We start from the raw sequence: 23218 nt of genomic DNA, 5'->3' as shown, positions 1-23218 counted from the left end.
TAGGCTTAGAGCAGCATTTAGTAGATAACAAATGCTCAAGAAATATTATTTTAGTTCAGCCAGGGGGTATATAATAACAACCCTCATAATTTACTGAATGCTGACTCTATGCCCAACATATAATATATAGGACTACAATATATAGTCTCTCTATAAGACAGTCTATGTATCATATATAGTCTTACATATAGTCTATATAATATATAGTGTCTCTCTCTGTATAGTCTTACAAAGACGTTGAAATGGATCTGCTTAAACATTATACCAACTGCACATTTGACTCTGCTAATATAAGCACCAACATTAACTTGATATGCCTTTGAGTATTTTGATACTAACAGAATGAAATATTATTTGACACAGAACCCATTCTCTTAACCATCCTCTTATAATGTCTTTTATTTGTCACTACCACCAGACTGAGCTCCTTGATTACAAGGACTTTGATGTCTATATTCTAAGAACCGGATACATATTAGATACTTAAAATTTTTTTGAATGAATCAATATTTACTATAATATAGTGTTTTACAGGCTACAGATTGCTTTCATATAGATAGGTGTGTGTGTGTGTGTGTGTGTGTGTATCTTAATAAGAATCCTGTGAAATAGAGCGGTGCAGGTATTACTTTATTTTACACATGAGGTTCATTAATTTGTCTAGTACATTTAAATTCAGATCTTTCTAGCTCTGTGTCATATTTAGTTCTGTCATAACATGATATTATTTCTATGTCTTTGTTTTCATGTTTAACCAAAAGGCACATTTCCAAATCTTGTTAATATGAAATTAAAAATTATCTCACCTTTTCCCTGCAATCTGAGAAAGCAACAGCATGTGAAAACTTCTGATCATTTGTGCAGTTACACTCCTCCCGAGTAGAAACATTAGCACACTGTTTGAATTTACCAGCTTTCTGCAAATAGAAGTAACAGGTTGACTTGCTTTTTTGTACGGCAGGATTTCTGTAAACTGAGTAAATATTCAATAAATATTTGTTCCCTGAATAAATAAAATTCCCAAGAAGTTAAAAGGGAGAAAAATACATTAATTAACAGGACAAGTACAATATTTCTGAATTTTAGTTGTCTCCTTGCTTGGTACTTGGTATTTTGAACCCTGGTTTCACTCAGGGGCTTTCCAGTTCAGCTCCGCGTGGTTGCACAGGACCTGGAAAGCCTGCCTCATTCTGAGTTTCCGCACGTCAGGACACCAGCTATCTGCTCCTGGCCCCTCCCATCACAGGCTTACAAACGGAGACTGCAAGGAACAGACTTGATAGTATGGGGCTGCAGACTCTACAGCACACTCCCCAAACATACTATTTCACGCTTGTCTTTATTCATAGCATTCATTAATGATATCTAAAATCTCCACTGTCTGTTCATTTGTCATTCCTTTTAACTTGATCACTCTTGCCAGACATTGGTTTATTTTATTATTATTATTATTTTTAAATTGGCTTTTGATTTTGATAATCAACTCTATTTTAAAAAATAATATCCTTCCTTCAACCATCTTTAAGATTACTATTTCTCTCCTAGCGTTTTTTTCTTCTTTTTATTGAAAAAAAATTCACCTTTTTAACCATTTTAAAGTATACAATTCATTGGATTTTAGTGTATTCACAATGTTAGTCAGCCATCACCACAGTCTACTTCCAGAACATTTTCATCACTCCCAAAAGAAACTCTGTATCCATTAGCAGTCACTCTCCATTATTCTCTTCCCCTAGCCCATGGCAACCACTAATTTATTTTTTATCTCTGTAGATTTCCCTATCTGGACATTTCACATAAATGGAAATATTCAATATGTAGCCTTTTGTGTCTGGCTTCTTCCACTTAGTATATTATTTTTGAGTTTCATCCATATTGTAGCATGCATCAGTACTTTTTTCCTTTTTATGGCTGAATAAATGCTAGTTTATTTGTAGAAAAATTATTTACCTTTGACTTGTAAAATAGATTTCTTGGTATGGGTTTGCTAGGATCTGCATGATAAAAATTATCTGTGAGTGGAATAGCAACTCCCATATTAGATGGAGGCCTGTAGTTTATCTGCAAGTGATTAAACAAAGAAAATGTATAATTCACTATTATTTACTAAGTCTTTAATTTAAATAGTTTGATTTTTCAGAAAACCAATCAATGCAAAAATTCCAGTTTTAGCTCTTGTATTAAATTTCTCTTCCCCAGTATTCCTGCCCTTCACTTTCCCAAATTTCAACAACCTCAAACAATGGTAATGTAACTTGGAACTTGGAAATAAGTGAAAAATACTTTTAGTATTTTAAAATACTTTTAGTCAGTGCAATAAAGTTTAAACATTTTATAAAAGAACCTTAGTGATGTAGTTGGTAAATAAATCTTCAAGTTTGGTTATTTGCTTTTTGTTACAAAGAAAATAATAAGTTGGTTGACAAAGAGTAATAATTTATATTTTAAAAAGAGTTGCAGACTCTGAGAAGGCTACAGTTAAAATTATTACATCACAATGGAACCAGTGAGATATATAGTTAACACTTGAACAATGCGGGAGTTAGTGGCACCAACCCCTGCGAAGTCAAAAATTCGCATATAACTTTTGACTCCTGTAAAACTTAACCACTAATAGCCTCCTGTTGACCAGAAGACTTATCAATAACATAAACAGTTGATTAACACATATTTTGTATGTTGTATGTATTATGTACTGTATTCTTACAATAAAGTAAGCTAGAGAAAAGGAAATATTATTAAGAAAATCATAAGAAGAGAAAATACATTTACAGTACTGAACTGTATTTATGAATATCATAAATTTACACCATCTGTTTACAAGATGAACTGTCTGTCTGAAATGGCAGGCTACCACGACTGCAGACCTCAATCTATGGTACATATCAAGCAATATAACTTTTTCTTTTAAAGTTATGACTATTCTCTGCTTCTTCGGAGAACTTCCAGCATCACTAGCAGCACTTTGTATGGGTCCCATGGTGTTATTCAAGCTTTACGGTATTGCACTAAACACAACAAAAAATACTACTTGATATCCGTGAGAGCTCACTTTTTACTGCGATATGCAATTTACTGGAGAGACAACTGCTCATGCGGAGATGATTAGCATCATACAGCATTTTAAGTGAATACTGGAGACACCTGAGCTCACTGCAATAGCAAGAGGAGGTGGCTACGAAATTATTACAGTATTACTGTATGTACTATAGTTAATTTTATGCAGTTATGATTTGATACTGCATCTTTACATTTGCTTACATTCCTCTTGACTGCAAATGGTGCTATGAACAGTCTATAAATGTTTGTGTAAGGTTTGATAAATTTTAACTTTTACAATATATTTAGTACAGTTTATGGTAGTAAATGATGAAATAGATGAGAATCTACCTATATTTTATGCATTCATGACATATCTTTTTCATAATTTTTTGATATTTCTAAACTATGAGGTTCATCTGCAAATTTTTTTAAATTGTCGAAAACCTCCAAAAAATTTTCCAGTATATTTATTGAAAAAAAATCCAAGTGTAGTGGACCCACAGAATTAAAACTCATGTTGTTCAAGGGTCAATTGTATCAGTTTAGGACAAGTCAGTGTAAGGGCAAATAGCTGTATATATCACAGAAGCTCAAGATGATACCACATAATATAGTATAAAATGATATTAATAACGAGGCTAAGTTACCAAGAAAAGTCATTATTTCAGAAAGTTTTTATATTTTAGAAATAATCATCACATACTCAAAATGACATGAGGATTGAAAAATAGTGTGAAGCATTTTGAACATCTCAGAAAAGAAATGCTAAAATTAATGGCCACGCAATCATAGAAAAGTCATATAGCACTGGTACTCTTAAACCAATATCCTTAGATCTTTTACCGGCAAAGTTTTGATTAGGTTAAAACCCTGACTGTCTCTGTGAACTCCACTAATCCAGTCTTCAAGCGGGATAAATGTGCTAGGAATGTGGTACATAGATCTGAGATAACTACAGCTGCTTTTCAACGTTGGCACGATTGTTGTAACAAAGCACTCAGCAGACGCTCCCCAGACAATAAATGCCAGTGAAGTTGAACCCTGGAAATATCCAAATAAATAAAGGTTATTTAAAGTAACTGTTATGCACTAACTGTGTCCACACAACATTCATATGTTGAAGTCCTAACCCCCAGGACCTTAGAATGTGACTGTATTTGGAGATAGGGCCTTTATAAGAGGTAAAGTAAAGGGAGGTCATTCAGGTGGGCCTTAGTCCAATATTCCTGGTGTCTTTATCAAAAGGACAGATATTTTCTCTTCTTATAGGAAGAGGAGATTAGGAAATAGACAACACAAAGACTGAGTGGCGATCACATGAGGACATAGCAAGAAGACGGCCATCTACATGCCAAGAAGAGGGGCCTCAAAAGAAACCAACCCTGCCAATATCTGGTAGCCTCTAGAACTGCGAGAAAATAAATTTCTGTCGTGTAAGTCACCAAGTCGATGCCATCTTGTTGTGGCAAACCTAGAAAATTAATATAGTAACTAACTAAAGAATATAGAAAAAGAAAAGAAATAGACTGATAATAGAAATAGAAAAAGTTTGACCATAAAGATCTACTTGAGAATAAATAATATTGTTTTCTAGGAAGAAATATATTTCAATCCAAGTGGTTTTGGGAAATATTTTAAAATAAGCAAGGATCAAGAACATGAGGACTGTAATTAACAACAGTGGATTATATTCAGTGTTTTTGCTAAACGAGTAGATTATGGCTGCTCTTGTCACAGCGGGGAAAAATGTGTACCTATGTGAGATGATGCATGGGGACCTATGTGAGATATTTGTTCCACCATAGTAATTATTTTATTACATATATGTGCCTTATAAAATCAAGCTGTATACCTTAAATATGTGTAATAAAATTTATTTAAAAATATTTTTAAAAAGAAGGACTTATTAAATAAATACCATTATTATATCCAACTCTCTCCTTCACTGATGAGTGCCTGAATATTTGCTTTGATGATATGAATAAAATAACTTTGATTGGTACACATTTTGAAAATATTCACTTAGCAATCACTGTACCATAAAGATAAGGTTTTGGTAGGATTTATGCATAGTAAATATATTTTATCCTTGAAAATATTAAATATTCAATAACATTTGATAAATCATTTGAAATTTTTAAGTATTTTTGGAACTTTAAAAATGTATAGACGTTAATAACTGTAGTGAGGTAGTAGATTCTGGTGGTGGTAGTTCTGCCCCAGCTCCTATAATCTGCAGCCATTACAAATGATGTATTTTTATGTTCTTTTGCCAAACATATTGACTCTAAATCTAGGCAGAGTTCTACTGTTAAAGGAAATACAGGAGACTAAAGATGTAAGTTAAGTAGGATACAAGAAAGCAAACAGAAAAATCCAGAATGTTGGACATCTAATAGTACGACTTTTAAAGGGATATTTATAAAAATTATAGATTGAACCACATAAAACCAATATTCTACTGTGTTTGGTCTACAGAAGGGTAATTTCATATAGCTCAACTTAATATTTTTTGGTGAAAAAGTATTTTATCTGAAATGTACAATTTCCTTTAGTGTCATTTCAATTTTTCTTTTGTTAAGTTGGGTAAATATATGTACATAACATTTAAGAAATATGCAGAGCATAAATCTATTTTTATAAAATTATTACCATTTTCCTTCAATCTATTCATCCTAACTATATATTCTTATATGTATACTTATAAACAGGTATTTAAAATAATGCTCAAGTGTCAATAATAGTTGCTTTAAAAATTTTTTCTATGCTTAATAGACTTCTTATAAAGAAAATCTTACTTGACGTAAAGCTTTGCTAGCTACAGAAATTTTCATTAGATAACTATCAGTATCATCAAAAGTGCCGTAAGCCTTAAATTCCAACAAAGTTGGGTTTCCAACTAACACTTTCAGTAGTGGTACTTGAAGTATTCGAAGACCTATGGAAACAAGGTGAACAGTTAACATTATATAATGAAAATTGTAAACTCACTTTAATAATGATTGGCTAATCAAGATTTTAGAACATCTACAGAATCTATTATGAAGGCTGCATAATGGCTGCACATATAATTAGCAATTTACATAGATTCAACTTTAATAGTTCTTAGAGAAATTTATCTTTACAAATATTTTCTCAGAAAAATATTGCTCCCTTCTACCCATCATTCCTCTGCCAGGTTCTCAAATGCATATCAAGGTCTCTTGGATAATACTAGTTACACTGAGTTAGTTGATTTAGTGTAAAAAAATGAAGAGTACATCCTTAATTTAAAGGGCTGCCAGTCAATTACTTGCCAAGAGAAAACTCTTGGGCACTTCAGACAAAATATGACACCAGGCCAATTTCTGCCTGCAGGTCATCAGTTTGCAACCTTTCCATGCTGAGAACTTTAATGGAAAATGAGACTTGAAATACCATGTAGTCTAGTTGACATCTTTCAGAACCAATAAACCAGAGTTGAGAAGTAGTAAATGCTTTGCCTGAGGTCTCATCTGTAGCTGTTTCCCTTAAACCAAAATGACCTATCTGGCCAGGGCTTCCTAACCTTTAACTGAGGATTTTGTTAAAATGCAGATTGAGCAGGTCTAGAGTGCAGCCTGGGATTCTAAATTTCTAGCAAGGGCCCTGGTGGTGCTAACGTGGGTCCAGGCACCACCCTTGAGGAGCATGGACTAGGCTTTTCTACAGAAAGAGACAATTGAGTTGATTTGCTGATTACTATTTGCTTCCATCAAACTGAACAAGTATAAATGGTTGAGCCCTTTAACAACTAATTTGGTATATTTTAAAGCTAAAATAATTATTTTATATAACATTGTGGTATCAGTGCCAGAATATAAAGAGATTACAATAGAATAGGTTTTTAAAACCCAGAAATGGTCAAAATAATAGGTAAATTGTATACTAAGATAAAATTACATTTTGAAATCAGTGAAGAAAAAGGACTATTGTTGGAACAACTAGCTAACCATCTACAATACACCAAAACAAAATTCAGATAGCTTAAAGAATTAAATAGAAAGTTAAAACCATAAAATTAAAACTCAAATTATTTGAAGGGAACATGGACAATTAGTCATATAAACAATAAGAAAGAATTTATAAGGGTTTCAAACAGAAGTAAGTTTTTCAGGATATTTAGCACATAACAATGGAAATACATGTTCTCAAAATTTTTTTCAAAGCCTATAATTTTCATTTATATAAGTTGTACTTGGTTCCTTTTTTCAAATAAGACTTTTTTAAAAATTGCCTTTTGTCCTTTCATTATGGCTCCTATATCTTCTTTTACTCTAAGAGTTTTATGCATACTTATTTTATAGTGTGTTTCTTATTTTTCTATTATCTCAAGTTCTTGGAGTTTAAAGTTTTCTGTTTCCTATGCCTGTTGACTCTCTCTTACATTGGGTCATTTCCTTACATAGTTTTAAAATTCCTTTTCTCAGTTCATGTTCAATGGAGATTGATTTTTCCATAGTAGCCCACAATACCTGGGTTATGAAAGTATTTCCACAGAGGGTTTTTGTGTGTGCTTATGCTGGGGCCATGTGTTATCATTATTTCTCAGCTTGCGATTCCTGCATCTGGTAGGCGGTCCCTGGATGTGACACAGTCTTGGAGTTTGGGTTTTTTACAGGAGACTCTTTTTACCCCACTCTGAGCCCCATGGAGATGATAATACCCCTTACTGCTTCTTTGGGTCAGTGCATAGAGTTTTCCTAATCCCTTCTTTTCATGGTCTGATGGACACAGCTTTCTTTAACAGTCTCAGTTCCAACTTCCTACCACAAAGTAAGAAGGCGCCAAATCAAACGTTCGGGCAATACTTGGGCATTAAAATCCATCACACTGCCTATATGGCCTGTATCTGAACACCACATCCTTCAGGGAGCCAGACATTAGCTAATTTCTTTGGCTTTGAGTCCCCTCCTCATTTCTTGTGACAAGATTTTCTTCCCTTTTCCTCCCTTTCTCCCTTACTCCCTCCCTTCCGTCTTTCCTTCCTCTCTTTCTAGTTCAGTTATTTACTAAAATTTTTTGCTTTATTTTTCCAGTATAACATTTTACCAGCGTCTTTAATAAGTTTTATATTACTTTTGAAATAAATAAATACCTGAAGAAATGCAGAAGAATATAGGATTCTATTTAAAAGCCATTTTTGGGCTTAAAACAATTACAGTTGTCCTTTGGTATACACAGGGGATTGGTTCCAGGACCCCTGTGTATACCAAAATCCACTCATACACAAGTCCTACAGTAGGCCCTGCAGAACCCACATATAGGAAAAGTCAGCCCCTCTGTGTCTGTGGGTTTCACCTCCCACAAATACTGTATTTTCGACCCACTGGTTGAAAATATCCACATATAAGTGGATCCATGCAGTTCAAACCAGTGTTGTTCAAAGGTCAGTTGTACGTGAAATAAATATAAGGATACAAAAGTAATTAAAAGGTTTTCATTTCAGAGGACGACAAAAATCTAAACTAAAATCTAAACTAAACTTGGGCTGGCAACTTAACCTCATTTGTAAAATAAGGAGCATAATCTGTGTCTTTAGGGTCATTATACACATTACATAACATAAGGTATAAAAATCATTTAATCCAGAGCCTAGCACATAGTAAGTGCTCGATAATTAGAAGCTAATATTGTTATTAGTAGAATGCCAACAATTATGGGAACCAAAGATAAAGTAAATATTAAAGAGTATATTCACATATTAAAGAGTATATTTCACATTCATGAAAAGAATAACATCTCCTTTTGATATTTCCCAATAAAAACAAACTTACCTTTTGCATTAGGTATGATTTTAACTTTTAAAACCTGAGAGTTTCCCAGATCAATGTATTTCACGACATTGATGGATAGTGACTCATTATGTTGAAACCAATAATTACACGGTTTTGAATATATAGTCCATGTTCGTCCATTCCTTTGTCCAAAATTGTATAAAAACCAGGAGTCCTGTAGAAAGGTCACATTGCTGGGTACTCTGTTAGGCATTGTAGCAATAGCTAATGCATTCTTATTATCTACAATGCTTGTGATCAGGAAGCTGCTGTGACCAGGAATCACCACAGTTTTCTCTATATCTGTGTCTTCAAATAAGGCATTAGCAACTGGAGATAAAACAGAAAAGATTTGGTATAAAATAAAACAGCCAATGTTCACCAAGCATAGTGGTGTACATAACTAACAAATACACTATTTGAGCTTTTACGTTATTATCTTAACCAGACAACACATTTTCCATATTTCAAGTTATAATTCAAATTATATTACAGAAAATTTATCATGAATATGTCATGCACCTATACATTAATGTTTACTATGAAACCATTCTGTAAAATTCTCAGCAGAAAATAAAACCATGTAGGGCTAAGTAAAGAAAGCTGATTTCTTTCCTATGGAACTGCAAACAGACTTAATAACCTGGTATATTTATTGTGATTATACAAGAGAAGGATAAGGTAATCAGTGTTTCCCAGTGCTCGAAGGTGTGTGTGTTACATAAAATGAGCTCAATAAATATTTGTTGAATGGGTGAATAATTGTTCAAGGAGAACACGAAGATTTAGAAGAAAAACCAGGGTAGGACCTTCAGGAACACCATCATTTAAAGAATGGGAAGGAAAAAAGATCCCCTCAAGGAGACAAACGACTGGAGAAAATCCACTGGAAAAGATATCAATGAAGCCAAAGGAAGGCTGTTTCAAGGAGAGGAAGGTCATCACTATCAAAATATTTTTGATAGGTCATGAAACACATCAGCAATACTATCTTAACTCTAAAAATAAAAATAGAAGCAAGCCTCATAATTTCCTTAATTATGCACACATGCTCTAATTTCTCCCAATTTAAACAAACCAACAAGAATCCTTTCCAAATCCCCCCCAACTACAATATAACTTCTCCCCTCCCCTTTATAGTGAAACTCCCTGAAAGCATTACCTTTATTCACTGTCTTCAGTTCTTCTCATAGTTTTTGAACTCATTCCAATCAGACTTTTCTCCACTACTCCACTACTCCAGTCAACAGCTTTTGCCAAGGTTACCAATGACTTTCGCACAGATCTACTGGCCAGTTTTCATTCCTCACCTTACCTGACCTATTGGTGGCATGTAACACAAGAAGCACTTCTTCCTCACTTGGGTTCTGAGACACACTCTCTCTTAGTTCGTCTCTGACCAAACCATTCAATCTTCTTTACAGATTCTCCCCCATTTCCCTGGACGCTAAAGGTTGGCATGCCCAGGATTATACCTCAAACTTCTTCCTTTCTATAGTTCCACTCATTTTCCAGGTGTTCTCATTTGGTCTCATAACACTATCATATTAATACATATGCTGACAACTCTCAGATTTATATCTCCAGTCCAGACCTCTTCACCGAACTTCCAGACTTGTATTCCTAAAAGCCCATCTTATTCCTCTGATGGGTAACAGGCATCTTAAGTTTAACATGACCTCTCACCTGATTATTCCAACAGTCTCCATAGCTTATTTCCCTGCTTTCCTCCTTGCCTTCTCTCCATCACCTGCCCAGTCTGTTTTCAGCACAGTCTCCAAAGTGATCTTGTTAAATCATAAGTCAGATCATGTCACTTGCCCTTCAAAACCCTCCAATAGCTTCTTGTTTACTCAGAGTAAAACCCAAATTCTTAGAATAAACTGTATTAACTTTCGCTATGTATCTATCAGCTTATCCTTTTAAATAGAAATACCCTATATAACAGTGATTCAAAATTATTTTATTATGTGGGGCAAAGTCTATGTGAACTTCCTATTTTCTCTCACTGCTTCTGAGCATTGTTTAAGACAAAATAAACTCATGGGAATGAATGATAGGCACTACTATTGATGAGATATCAATAAAGTTTTAGCTAGGTTTTATTATATTAGAAAAAAATAAACTCTCTTGGCACCTAAGTATATGTAAACTTAGGTAGTTTGCCAATTGGACTAAAATTTGAAATCTATTGCTCTATAAATGAGCATAAAAAGTCTTCTCAAAAGATATTTTTTCTAGTTATCAGAGATGTATTATATGATTACCCTTACTTTGTAAATCAAGAGTAAGTTTATAGAAGGAATTTCCAGCATAACTAACAGAAAGGGAACTAGACAAACAAGAGCTCTCATTTGCTTCTTCTATTGCAAAAGGCTCTATCATTTCTGCAATAGCCGAGGACAAAAATCCTTTAGGAGTGTCATGTTGCAGTACTTCTCTTATGTAAGCTTTCCCAGTTTTCCTAAAAACAAACAACAACTGTTACACAATTTGGATAAAACAGTGGCTTAAATAAGCCACTTTATGAACAAATAATTTACAAACCCCTAAATAGCTAACTAATTAACATTTGATTAACATTTGTTCAACCTCACTAATAGTCAATAAAATAGCAATTACAACAATGGGGTATAATTTTTACCTCTAAAATTAGCAAAGATTTTTAAATGTCAGGGTTCAGTAGTGGTGAGAATTCAGTGGAGATAGGCACTCATCCACTACTGATGGAATTATAGATTAGGACAAGCTTCCTAGAAAGCAATTTGACATTATGCATTAAGAGCTCGACCATTATTTTTTCCCCTGTGATTCTATAATTCTATTAATATGGCTTAATTGTAAAGAAATAACCTAAAACACAGGGAAAAGTTTTCTATACAAAGATATTCATCACAGCATTATGGTAAAAATTAGAAATAAGAATTGCCAACAATAGGAAAACTAAGTAAATGATAATACATGACATATTTAGAGTAAATGCAACTATTACAGTGGAGTTTACAAAGAGCTTTTAATTATATAAGGAAAATGGTCATATTATAATGTTCAAATGAAAAAAGCAAGGTAAAAATGTTAAAATGCATGTAAAAAGGACCAATTGATAATACATCAAAGTGTTAAAAACAGTCATGATTTCAATTTTCTTTTTTATATTTGTCTGCCTTTTAGGAAATTTTTATAATGAGTATATATTAACTTTATAACCTATTTCTAAAATGTTAGCCTTGGATATCCACATGCAAAAAAAAAAATGAATTTAGACACAGACTTCATAGCCTTCACAAAAATTAACTTGAAATGGATCACAGACTTAAATATAGAATGCAGAACTATAAAGCTACTATAAGATATTAATAACATAGGAAAAAATCTAGATGACCTTGGGTATGACAATTACTTTTTTCCCCAATTAAAAAAAATGTGTTAAAATGTGTGCTATGTTTGAACATGTCCCCCAGAGTTCCAATGCCACAGTGTTGAGGGGTGGGATCTTTATGAGGTGATTAGGTCAGCAGGGCGATGCCTTCTTGAATAGATTAATGCACTTATTGCAGGGCGATGCCTTCTTGAATAGATTAATGCACTTATTGCAAGAGTGGGTTCCTGACAAAAGGATGAGTTAGGCCCCTTCCCCCTACCCCTGGTGGGCTTGCATTTCTACCTTCTGCCATGGGGTGACACAGCAAGAAGGCCCTCCTCAGATGTGGGCCCCTCAACCTGGGACTTCCCAGCATCCTGAACTGTAAGAAATAAATTCATTTTCTTTATAAATTAACCAGTCTGTGATATTCTGTTATAGCAACACAAAACACTAAGACAATACACATAACAAAATTTGCCGTCTTAATGCAATGACTTGTTAATATCACACCAAAGACAATCCATAAAAGAGAAAATTGATAGGCTGTACTTTATTAAAATTAAAAACTTCTCTGTGAAAGACCTTGTCAAGAGAATTAGAAGACAAACCACATACTAGGAGAAAATATTTGCAAAAGACATATCTTATAAAGGGCTGTTATCCAAAATAAACTGTAGGGGAGGGGGAAAAATCCTCTTTTTGTCTCTACCCTCCTAGGTTCTGTGAATGGAATCCTGAAAATCATACTGAGAAAAGACAGATTAACAAGAGAAAAACAGGCAGAGTTTGCTAATATGTGCATTGCATGCATTGTGCTTACATATGTGAGAAATGTTAGCAATGAATTACTAAAAGGGGTGGTTAGAACTTGGGGCTTACATGACCTCTTAACAAAGAACAATAACTTTTTAGAGAAGTGACAAGGCAAAGGAAAATGAGTTTAGATTTTTTTCCAGTCAGCAAACTGTGGGAAGGTAAAAAAATGGGGGAAACTAATGAAAGATAAGGTTACTTTGGTAAGGTTTTAGTATGTGGATTCCTCTCTGAGTCTCTGGGCTGATTAAGAGTCTAGATTTGTCTCAAGTGATTAAAAATCATCCTGCCCATTTTGGTGAACAGGGAAAAGGATTTTTCCTGTGTCTGCTTCTTCTCAATAGCCTTTAGCTCAAAATAACCCCTATGCCAAGTTGGCATATTTGGGGATGGCATATTTTCATCCCCCTACAAGTCAAACAACTCTTAAAATACAACAATAAAAAAACAAAAGCCTGATTAAAAATTAGCCAAATACCTTAACAGATACCTCACCAAAGAAGATATACAGATGCAAATAAGCATATGAAAAGGTATTTCACATCATATTGTACCAGGGAAATGCAAATTATTAATAACAATGAGATACCACTACAGACAGATGAGAATGGCAAAAATCCAAAACAGTGACAATACTTAATGCTGGTGAGTATGTGGAGTAACAGGAACTCTCAGTTATTGCTGATAGAAATGCAAAATGATATAGTCAGTGTGGTCATTTCTTATAAAACTAAGCATACCCTTATCATATGATCTAGCAATATGCCTTGGTATTTACCCAAATGAGTCAAAAACTTATCTCCACACAAAAACCTGCACATGGATATTTATAGTAGCTTTATTTGTAATTGCCAAAACTTATTAATAGAAGCAACCAAGATGTCCTTCAGTAGGTGAATGGATAAATAAACCGTGATGTTTCCAGATAATGGAATATTACTCAGCATTAAAAAAGAAATGAGCTATCAAGCCATGAAAAGACATGGTGGAAACTTAAGTGTGTACTATTAAGTGAAAGAAGCCAATCTGAAAAGGCTACATACTGTGTGATTCCAACTATATGACATTCTAGAAAAGGAAAAACTATGGTTCGACATTAAATCTACAATATAATTGATAAGATTAAATAAAAAGCCAAGGGGAAAAATTCTATAGATAAGCTCAATAGATGCAGGAGAAACATTTAATTTAAAACCAAAACCCTCAAGTCTCCTAAACTAGAAAAAAAATAATTTCCTTTAAATGATAAAAGGTTTAAAAAAACTGGAAAAGATCACATGAGGGTGAAATATTTAAAATATTTTTTTAAAAGTCAAGAACAGCAAGGAAGCCCACTATTTTCTATTTAATAAGGTATTGGAAGTCCTAGACACTGTAACAGGAAAAAGCCATAATGTGCTAAGAAATGTTAAGGAAGAAACAAAACAAATTACAGTTGACCCTTGAATAATGGGTGAGGGAGGAGTTTAGGGATGCCAACCCCCTGCACAGTTGAAAATTCATATATAACTTTTGACTCCCCCCAAATTTAACTACTAATAGGCTACTGTTGACCAGAAGTCTTACCAATAGTATAAACCACCCATTAACACATATTTTGTATGTTATATGTAGTATATGGTGTATTCTTACAATACAGTAAACTAAAGAAAAGAAAATGTTATTAAGAAAATCATAAGGAAGAGAAAATATATTTACTATTCCTTAAGTGGAAGTGGATCATCATAAAATCTTCATTCTCATGTTCATGTTGAACAGGCTGAGGAGGAGGAGGAAGAAGAGGGGTTGGTCCTGCTATCTCAGGGATGGCAGAGGCCAAAGAAAATCAGCATATAAGTGGACCCACACAGTACAAAAGTGTGTTGTTTAAGGGTCAACTGTATTTACAGGTAATATGATTATCTATTTAGAAAAATATTTACCTCCACTCAGAAAACCCAAAAGAATATGTAGAAAAAGTACTGGCATTATTAAAAGAATTTAGCAAATTTGACAAATATAAGATAATTATATGAAAGACACTTATAAGACTTTTGCTTTTATTTTGGATGCAGAAACATACAACCTAACAAGAAAAAAACAAACATAAATGAAAGTTTAAAGTCATCACTTTCCCTTTGCCCATCAGAGAACTAAGGTCACAAGATAACCAACTAACCTGAAATCCAGAGTAAGAAGCCAACCAGGGAGAGACTGAACAGCAGGACGGTCTCACCTATGGAACAGCATGAGAAGAAGACACAGTGCTGGCCACAACACAAGGAAGTAGGAATTAGCTAAAGTTGTAAAAAAGTGCCAAAGGCCAAGTATGTGCTAGCCTGTGAGTCTGGAAATGTACATGCACCTGGCAAATGACAGTCTGCACTCACCTGCAAACTCCATGGGCTTTCCGTGAAGGCTGAAGATGAAGATTGGGGCAGGGAAATAGACAAGAAATAGCCCCACTGGTGGTGCAGGCAGCTTGCGGGGATGAGAGAATGGGAGGAAAGAGGCCTGAAGCCTCACCTACTTCTCTGAACCTTCTTTCATAGGAAGAAAAGCCCCAGATTAAACCACAAGAGGTCAGGCATTAGACGCTCTTGCACACAGGCTTCAAAAGAGCTTTGACCAGGGGCTTGGAGTGGTGGAGATGTGGAAGGTGCTGGCACAGAAGCGCTGCCTTCCTCCCACCCTTACCCTGCTCCCCTATAAAGCAAAAGCTTTTAGCTACTGCTAGAGAAGAAGCAAAGGTACTACTCATCCACAGGGCACAAGAAAAGATATGTTATAGAGGAAGGAGGGAGAATATAATATATAATATAATATTATACTACATATTATATTATATAATAACTCTCTATCTCTTAAGGGGAGTCAGGAAGCTGTCTTGGTCATAAAATTCCAATAGAACTAAGTAGAATTAGCTTACTGCTAGGAGAAGAGCTGGAAATTCCCACCTAAGATTTTCTAACTGCAGATATATAGGGCAGAATTTGGCTGCAAGAGGTAATTTCTATTAACAGTTTTTTGGTTTTTGTTTTTATTAACGGAACTTGACAAGCTGAGTCTAACATTTAAGTGGAAGAACAAAAGCCCCAAAAGCTGGGGGAGGGGGTCATTCATATGTGTCACACAGAGTAATTTATTCAGTGTGTCACAGAGAAGACAAGTAACCAGTGAAGTAGAGGAGAGGAGAGAAACAGACTGATGCGTATATGGAACAGTGACATATCACAGGGGTGGCGCTGCAGATCTGCCGGGGAAAGGAGGGACTTGTATGGAAAATTGATTATCCATATTAACAAAAAGAAAAAAATTTAATTCCCACTTCACACTACACACATCAATTCTAGATAGATGAAAACCTTAAAAATGAAAAGCAAAAGTTTAAAACTATTACAAGACAATATACGAGAGTAGCTAAATAAATTGTGGTATATTCATGTGAATGAGTTACAGATACACACATTGATATGGAATAATTTAAAAAATATACAGAGTAATGTAAAAAGCAAAATGTTATATGAAAAAGGTAGGCAGGCCACAGAAGAAGATACACATAGCTAAATAATACGTTTCACAAAGCTAAGTAACATATTTTGATATACATGTGTATGTTAAAGCTATAAAGCAAAACTTTAAAAAATGTTAACACAAAATTCAAGACACTGCTTATCTCTGGGAGAAGAGGGCTGTGTTGGGGGTGGAGGAGAGGCAGAAAGAAAAGAAATGATGCCCAGAAGGACTGCCAAAGGGCGAAGTGGAAGAATTCCAGAGGCCCAGGGGTGATGGGTATAGTTGTCACTAGCTGGAAGGGTGGCGTTGCCCATGGCAGATGACTCTGGAGGGCTCAATCAAAAGGACCTCTTGCCCCGTGGCCTCACCTCTGTTCTTTTATCCAAGCTCTGATGCTTAAGAAAAGATCAGAAGAATGAGGACGAAGGAAGAGAGCCGTGGTGGGGGAAAGGTTCCAGGCTGAGAGAAGAGCATGTTAAAAGGCCCCCAGGCCAAAAGGAGCAGGATGTGTTAGAGAAACCAAAAGAAAACTAGAGTGTAGTGAACGAAGAAGAAGAGAAGTCATTCAAGAAAGAAGCCGGGTCAGTGAGGGCCTTTTAGTCCCAGTAAGGAACTTGGATGTCATTCCAAGAGAAACCTTCCAAGATTCTCCAAATAAGGGCTCAATCCTCAGGAAAATATTCCCTCAGTGCTGTTCATTCCTCTTTTACAGACTTACATCAATTGTAATCACGTATTTGTCTGCTTCTTGGGGCACAATGTAAGCTCAAGGAGCGCAGGGATGTCTTGTTTGCCACTCTATCACAGCACCTACCATAGTGCCTTGCTTGTAGTTAGTGTTAAATCACAATTTGTGGAGCAAATGAATGAATGGCTCCCCCTGCTTCACCCTGGACTCCCTAGATATCTGCCTTTGGCCTATTTTTGACCTCATAACGTCAGATTCCAAAATCCTTGATCTGCCCAGTTGAAGTTTTATTTGCTCTCCTGGTCACTGTTCCTGGCTCTTTGCTCATATTTCTGCCTTGGAGCTACTTATTCCCTAGTTTCTGTGCAAACAGAGCAAAGTTATTGAGTCTTATCACAGATTGTGCTGTTCTGGTTTTAAATATTCTGATCCTTAGGAGAATTATTATATGCTTTCAAAAATAATTAGAATATAATAAATTAATATTAACATTGAGGTGATATTAATCATATGTTAATCACCAAAAACACAAATGGATCTAGAACATCATGCATACAAAATCCATCTAAAACAAAAACTAATTCTAGAGATCACTGATACTTTTCATAGAGAAAAAAATTTCTACAATCCTCATGAAAAAAAGTACTGCCAGTATTTGTTATATTATATCTGATTCCTATCTTCATCCCCACCTCCAAATGAGTTGCCTCATGCTGCATGATGTTGATGGCTATGGAGCCTGTGGGGCAAGAATACATTGACAGTCCAATACACATGTAATATACAGAATTCAACCTGGTAGAAGAATAGGGTCCACCACTTTGAGACAGGTGAGTGTCTTAGACCATTCAGGCTTCTATAACAAAACACTGTCAACCAGGTAGCCTATAAACAACCAAAATGTATTTCTTACAGTTCTGGAGGCCAGGAAGTTCAAGATCAAGGTGACAGCAGATTTGGTGTCTGGAAAGGGCCCGTTTTCTTGTTCATAGATGGTGTCTTCTATGTGTGTCCTTCCTTGGTGGAAGGGTCTAGCTAGCTCTCTGGGGTCTCTTCTATAAGGGCACAATCCCACTCATAATGGCAAGGCCCTCATAACCTAATCACCTCTCAAAGCCTCTACTTCTTAATACTATCACCTTGGGGATTAGGATTTCAAATGAATTTTGGGAGGACACAAACATTCGGAATATAGCAGTGGGTTTCTCATAATCTGAAATTGTTTCTTTTTGGTTGTTAGATTTGGGGGTTATAGAATTTATATGGTTCTTAAAAAAGAGGTTTTAGGCCTTAAAGGTGGCTCTTACTGATATCTTAGAAGTAAGTATTCCTGAGAGTTTATATACCCTGTCATACAATACTTCATGAAAGACAGCCTTCACTACATTGTTCTGTTGGTATCTAGAACGTACAAAAATTGTCATGTGAGTGAACTCTGTGTATAAGCAGTATTCAGTGTAGCCTAGAACATTTTTGATACTCAGGATAAGAAACACACATTTCTATAACTTGGCCTGATGGTTACAAATTGTTTTATGTTTCTAAAATTGAGGCATGATGCAAGACAACTTAGAGTTGATAAATGTATTTGGCTTTGCGGGGTATCATAAAAAGAGTTATTCTATTTGACCAGGAAAGTTACTAAAAAAAGTAGGCTCAAAAATTTAGAATCTAAAAACCAGTAGGCAATCTAAAAAAATGTGAGGCAAATCACTAACTACCCAGAGTTTATCACTTTTCCATAGTGCATATTGTTGAATTTCTTGGTGTATAAGGTTTCCTGAGGTTCACTTTCAGGTACATATGCAAAAAAGATCATTTCATTTAAGGAGATAAACTGTGGAGCAAGTGCAGTCCCGAAGCCCATATCAGGAGCCTAGAATCAGAAAAAAGAAAAGATTGTATTTAAACTATTTTATGCTTTAATTACACAAAATTCAAGTAACAGATTTCTTTTCTTTTTCTTTTTTTTATTGATATAGCCCCAGCACTCAGAAAACCCAGCACACTGGAGGCCCTCAATAAACATGTGTTGAATGAATTAGTTGTTAAAACTGTAATGAACTTGGTGTTCAAGAGAAGTCTGACAGATTTGAAAGGCCCCCAAGCAGAATTAGAGAAAACATAAGAATTTTCCCCTTTCCCCTTAGTCCTGGCCCAACAAAAATCCTAACAAACAATGAGCACACTCCACCAGACAGAACTCTAATAATACCATCCTGTACTCTACAGTTTATAAACTACTCTCTCATGCCATCGCTGTGTCACGTTATTCAGTCCTTGTGAGATAACTGTGATTGGCACCATTTCATAGAGGAGGAAACTGGGACCCAGAGAGTCCTCAAATCCTGCTTAAGGTCCCATGGCACAGCTAGGATTTAGAACTCAGCCATCTGGCCACATGTATGAGCTGGGACTTTTGATTCAATGAGCTTCTGGAAGACCCAGTGAAGAGTACTGGGGGTAGGGAGAGGGTCTTCACTTAGAGTGTCATTGTGCCTCTTATTCTTCTTGGCATCTGATTCTCACCACATGGGCCACACACTCCTGAGCCCTGATGGGCACCTCTTTCTGTATCTGGCAGTAATGACTATCAGGTAGGGAGGTATAATGACAGCCTCCATTTATTGAGCAGGCACAGTGTGCCTGCCATGATGCTAAACACTGTTTAATCCTCCCAAGCAGCCTCATGAGGAAGCTACCATAAATATCTCAAATTTATAGATGAGGAAATTGAGACTTGGCAAAGTTAAGAAACTTCCTCAAGGTCATGTGGCTGGTCAGTGGTGGAGTCTGAATGTGAACCCAGCTTGTCTGGCTCATTTTCTTTCTTTCTTTTTTAAATTTCAAAACATTAAGGGGATACAAATGTTTTTGTTACATGGATAGCTTTTATAATGCTTAAATCAGGGCTATGACTGTGGCCATCACCTGAATAGTGTTCATTGTACCTATTAGGTAGGTTTTTATCCCTCTCTTTCTTCCTCCTCCCCCTTCTTGATTTCAGGTGACTTTTACTTCTCTCTGTGCCTATTGATTAGTTACAAATTATTAGAGGGTACATGTGGTGTTTGTTTTTCCATTCTTGAGATAATTCACTTAGGATACTGGTCTCCAGTTGCATTCAAATTGTTGCAAAAGACATTAATTAATTTCTTTTTATGGCTGAGTAGTACTCCATGTATATATACACCACATTTTGTTAATACACTCATGCATTGATGGGCACTTAGGTTGATTCCACATCTTTGCAATTGTGAATTGTGCTGCAATAAACATTTGCGTGCAGGTTTCTTTTTTGATAAAATGACTTCTTTTCCTGTGGGTAGATATCCAGTAGTGGGATTGCTGGATGCAATGGTCTACTTATAGTTCTTCGAGGAATCTCCATACTGTTTTCCATAGAGGTTGTACTAATTTGCAGTCCCATCAACAGTGTATAAGTGTTCCTTTCTCTATGCATCCACACCAGCATCTATTGCTTTTGGACTTTTTAATGAAAGACATTCTAACAGGAGTAAGGTGATATCTCATTGTGGTTTTAATTTGCATTTCCCTGATGATTAGAGATGTTGAGCATTTTTTCATATGTTTTTTCGCCATTTGTGTATCTTTTGAAGAGTTTCTCTTCATCTCTTTCGCCCACTTTTTGATAGGGTGGTTTGTTTTTTTCTTGGTGATTTGTTTGAGTTCTTTGTAGATTCTGGATATTAGCCCTTTATCAGATGTATATTTTGCAAATATTTTCTCCCATTCCGTAGGTTGTCTATTTGCTCTGTTGATTATTTCCTTTGCTGTGCAGAAAATTTTTAAACTAATCAAGTTCCCTTTATTTAATTTTGTTGTTGCTGTAAGCCTTTGGGGTCTTAATCAAGTTCTTTGCCTAGGCCGATGTCTAGAAGAGTTTTTCCTATATTTTCTTCTAGAATTCTTATGGTTTTATGCCTTACTTTTAAGTCTTTTATCTATCTTGAATTAATTTTTGTAAGTGGTGAGAGATAGGGGCCCTGTTTCATTCTTCTGCACATGGCTATCCAATTTTCCCAGCACCATTTATTGAATAGGGCTTCCTTTCCCCACTTTATGTTGTTACCTGCTTTGTTAAAGATCAGTTGGCTGTAGATAGATGGTTTTATATCTGGGTTCTCTGTTCTGTTCCATTTGTCTATGTCTATTTTTATACCAATACCATCCTGTTTTGATTACTATAGCTTTGTAGTATAGTTTGAAGTCAGGTAATGTGATGCTTCCAGAATTGTTCTTTTTGCTTAAGATTGCTTTGGCTATTCAGGTTCTTTTTTGGTTCCAAACAAAGTGTAGAATTATTTATTCTAGATGTGTAGAATATGGTGTTGCCTTTTTGATGAGGATTGCCTTGAATCTGTAAATCACTTTGGGCAGTATGGACATTTTAAAAATGTTGATTGTACTGAGCCATGAACATGATATGTTTTTCCATTTGTTTGTGTCACCTGCAATTTCTTTCATCAGTGTTTTATAGTTCTCCTTGTAGAGATCTTTCACCTCCATGGTTAAATATATTCCTAAGTATTTTATTTTCTTTGTAGCTATTTTGAATGGTATTGAGTCCTTGATTTGACTCTCAGCTTGACTGTCATTGGTATATAGAAATGCTACTGATTTGTGTACATTGATTTTGTAACCTGAGACTTTCCTAATAATTTATTTGTCAATTCCAGGAGTCTCTTGGTGGGTCTTCAGTATTTTCTAGATACAAGATCATATTATCAGTGAAAAGTGATAGTTTGATCTTCTCTTTCCCAATTTGGATGCCCTTTATTTCTTTCTCTTACCTGAATACTCTGGCTAGGACTTCCAGCACTATGTTAAATAAAAGTGGTGACAGTGGGCACCCTTGTCTTGTTCCAGTTCTTAGGGGGAATGCTTTCAACTTTTTCCCATTCAGTATGATGTTGGCTGTGGATTTGTCATATAAGGCTCTTATAACTTTGAGTTATGTTCCTTCTATGCTTAGTTTGTTGAGGGATTCTATCATGAAAGGGTGCTGGATTTTGTTGAACGCTTTTTCTGCATCTATTGAGATGATCATATGGTCTTCGTTTTTGCTTCTGTTTATATGGTGAATCATATTTATTGATTTATATATGTTGAACCATGCTTGCATCCCAGAGATGAACCCGACTTGGTCATGATGGATTATTTTTTTGATGTGCTTTGGAATCCAGTTTGTTAGTATTTTACCGAAGATTATTGCGTCTATATTCATTAGGGATATTGGTTTGTAGTTTTCTTTTTTTGTTTGGTCCTTTCCTGGCTTTGATATCACGGTGATATTGGCTTCATAGAATAATTTGGGGAGGATTTCCTCTTTCTCAATGTTATGGAATAATTTCTATAGTATGGGTACCAGCTCTTCTTTGTAGGTCTCATAGAATTTGGCTGTGAATCCACCTGGTCCAGGGTGATTTTTTGTGAAAGATTTTTTTTTTTTTTATTACTGCTTCAATCTCACTACTCATTATTGGTCTGTTTAGGAGTTATATTTCTTCCTGATAGAATCTTGTGAGGTTGTGTGTTCCCAGGAATTTGTCCATTTCTCTAGATTTTCTAGTTTATATGTGTAGAGGTTTTTGTAGTATTCATGGATAATATTTTGTATGTCTGTGGTGCCTGTTGTACTATCTCCTTTTTCATTTCCCATTGAGTTCATTTGGGTCCTTTCTTTTCTGTTCCTGGTTAATCTAGCAAAAGTTCTATTGATTTTTTTTTTATCTTTTTAAAGAGCCAACATTTTGTTTCATTGATCCTTTATAATTTTTTTTTTATTTTCCATTTTATTGAGTTCTACTCTGACCTTTGTTATTTCTTTTCCTCTGCTGATTTTGGGTTCAGTTTCATCTTCCTTTCCTTGAAATGTGACATTAGGTTGTGAATTTGTGATCTTTCTGTCTTTTTGATATAGGCATTTAAGACTATGAATTTTCCCCTAGAACTGGTTTTGCTGAATCCCATAGATTTTGAAGGCTTATGTTTCCTTTG

The 23218-nt window shown here is 35.2% G+C and overlaps 1 protein-coding gene across 1 annotated transcript in view; it reads right to left on the bottom strand.

The window, feature by feature from the left end:
* Positions 1 to 23218, bottom strand: part of CATSPERB (cation channel sperm associated auxiliary subunit beta) — a 95046-nt gene that overhangs the window by 4996 nt on the left and 66832 nt on the right. Inside the window, exons 16-22 of the mRNA XM_045561962.1 lie at positions 18919 to 19073; positions 11111 to 11301; positions 8838 to 9167; positions 5841 to 5980; positions 3886 to 4083; positions 1951 to 2061; positions 807 to 917 (exon numbers count right to left, since the gene is read on the bottom strand). Of these exons, the coding sequence (XP_045417918.1) occupies positions 807 to 917; positions 1951 to 2061; positions 3886 to 4083; positions 5841 to 5980; positions 8838 to 9167; positions 11111 to 11301; positions 18919 to 19073 (1236 nt within the window). The remainder of the gene's footprint in view (positions 1 to 806; positions 918 to 1950; positions 2062 to 3885; positions 4084 to 5840; positions 5981 to 8837; positions 9168 to 11110; positions 11302 to 18918; positions 19074 to 23218) is intronic.

This window comes from Lemur catta, chromosome 1 (assembly GCF_020740605.2).
Source record: "Lemur catta isolate mLemCat1 chromosome 1, mLemCat1.pri, whole genome shotgun sequence".
In the NCBI taxonomy this organism is placed as follows: Eukaryota; Metazoa; Chordata; class Mammalia; order Primates; family Lemuridae; genus Lemur; species Lemur catta.
The sequence above is the reverse complement of the archived record's forward strand: the minus strand, read 5'-3'. Positions and strand labels throughout refer to the sequence as shown.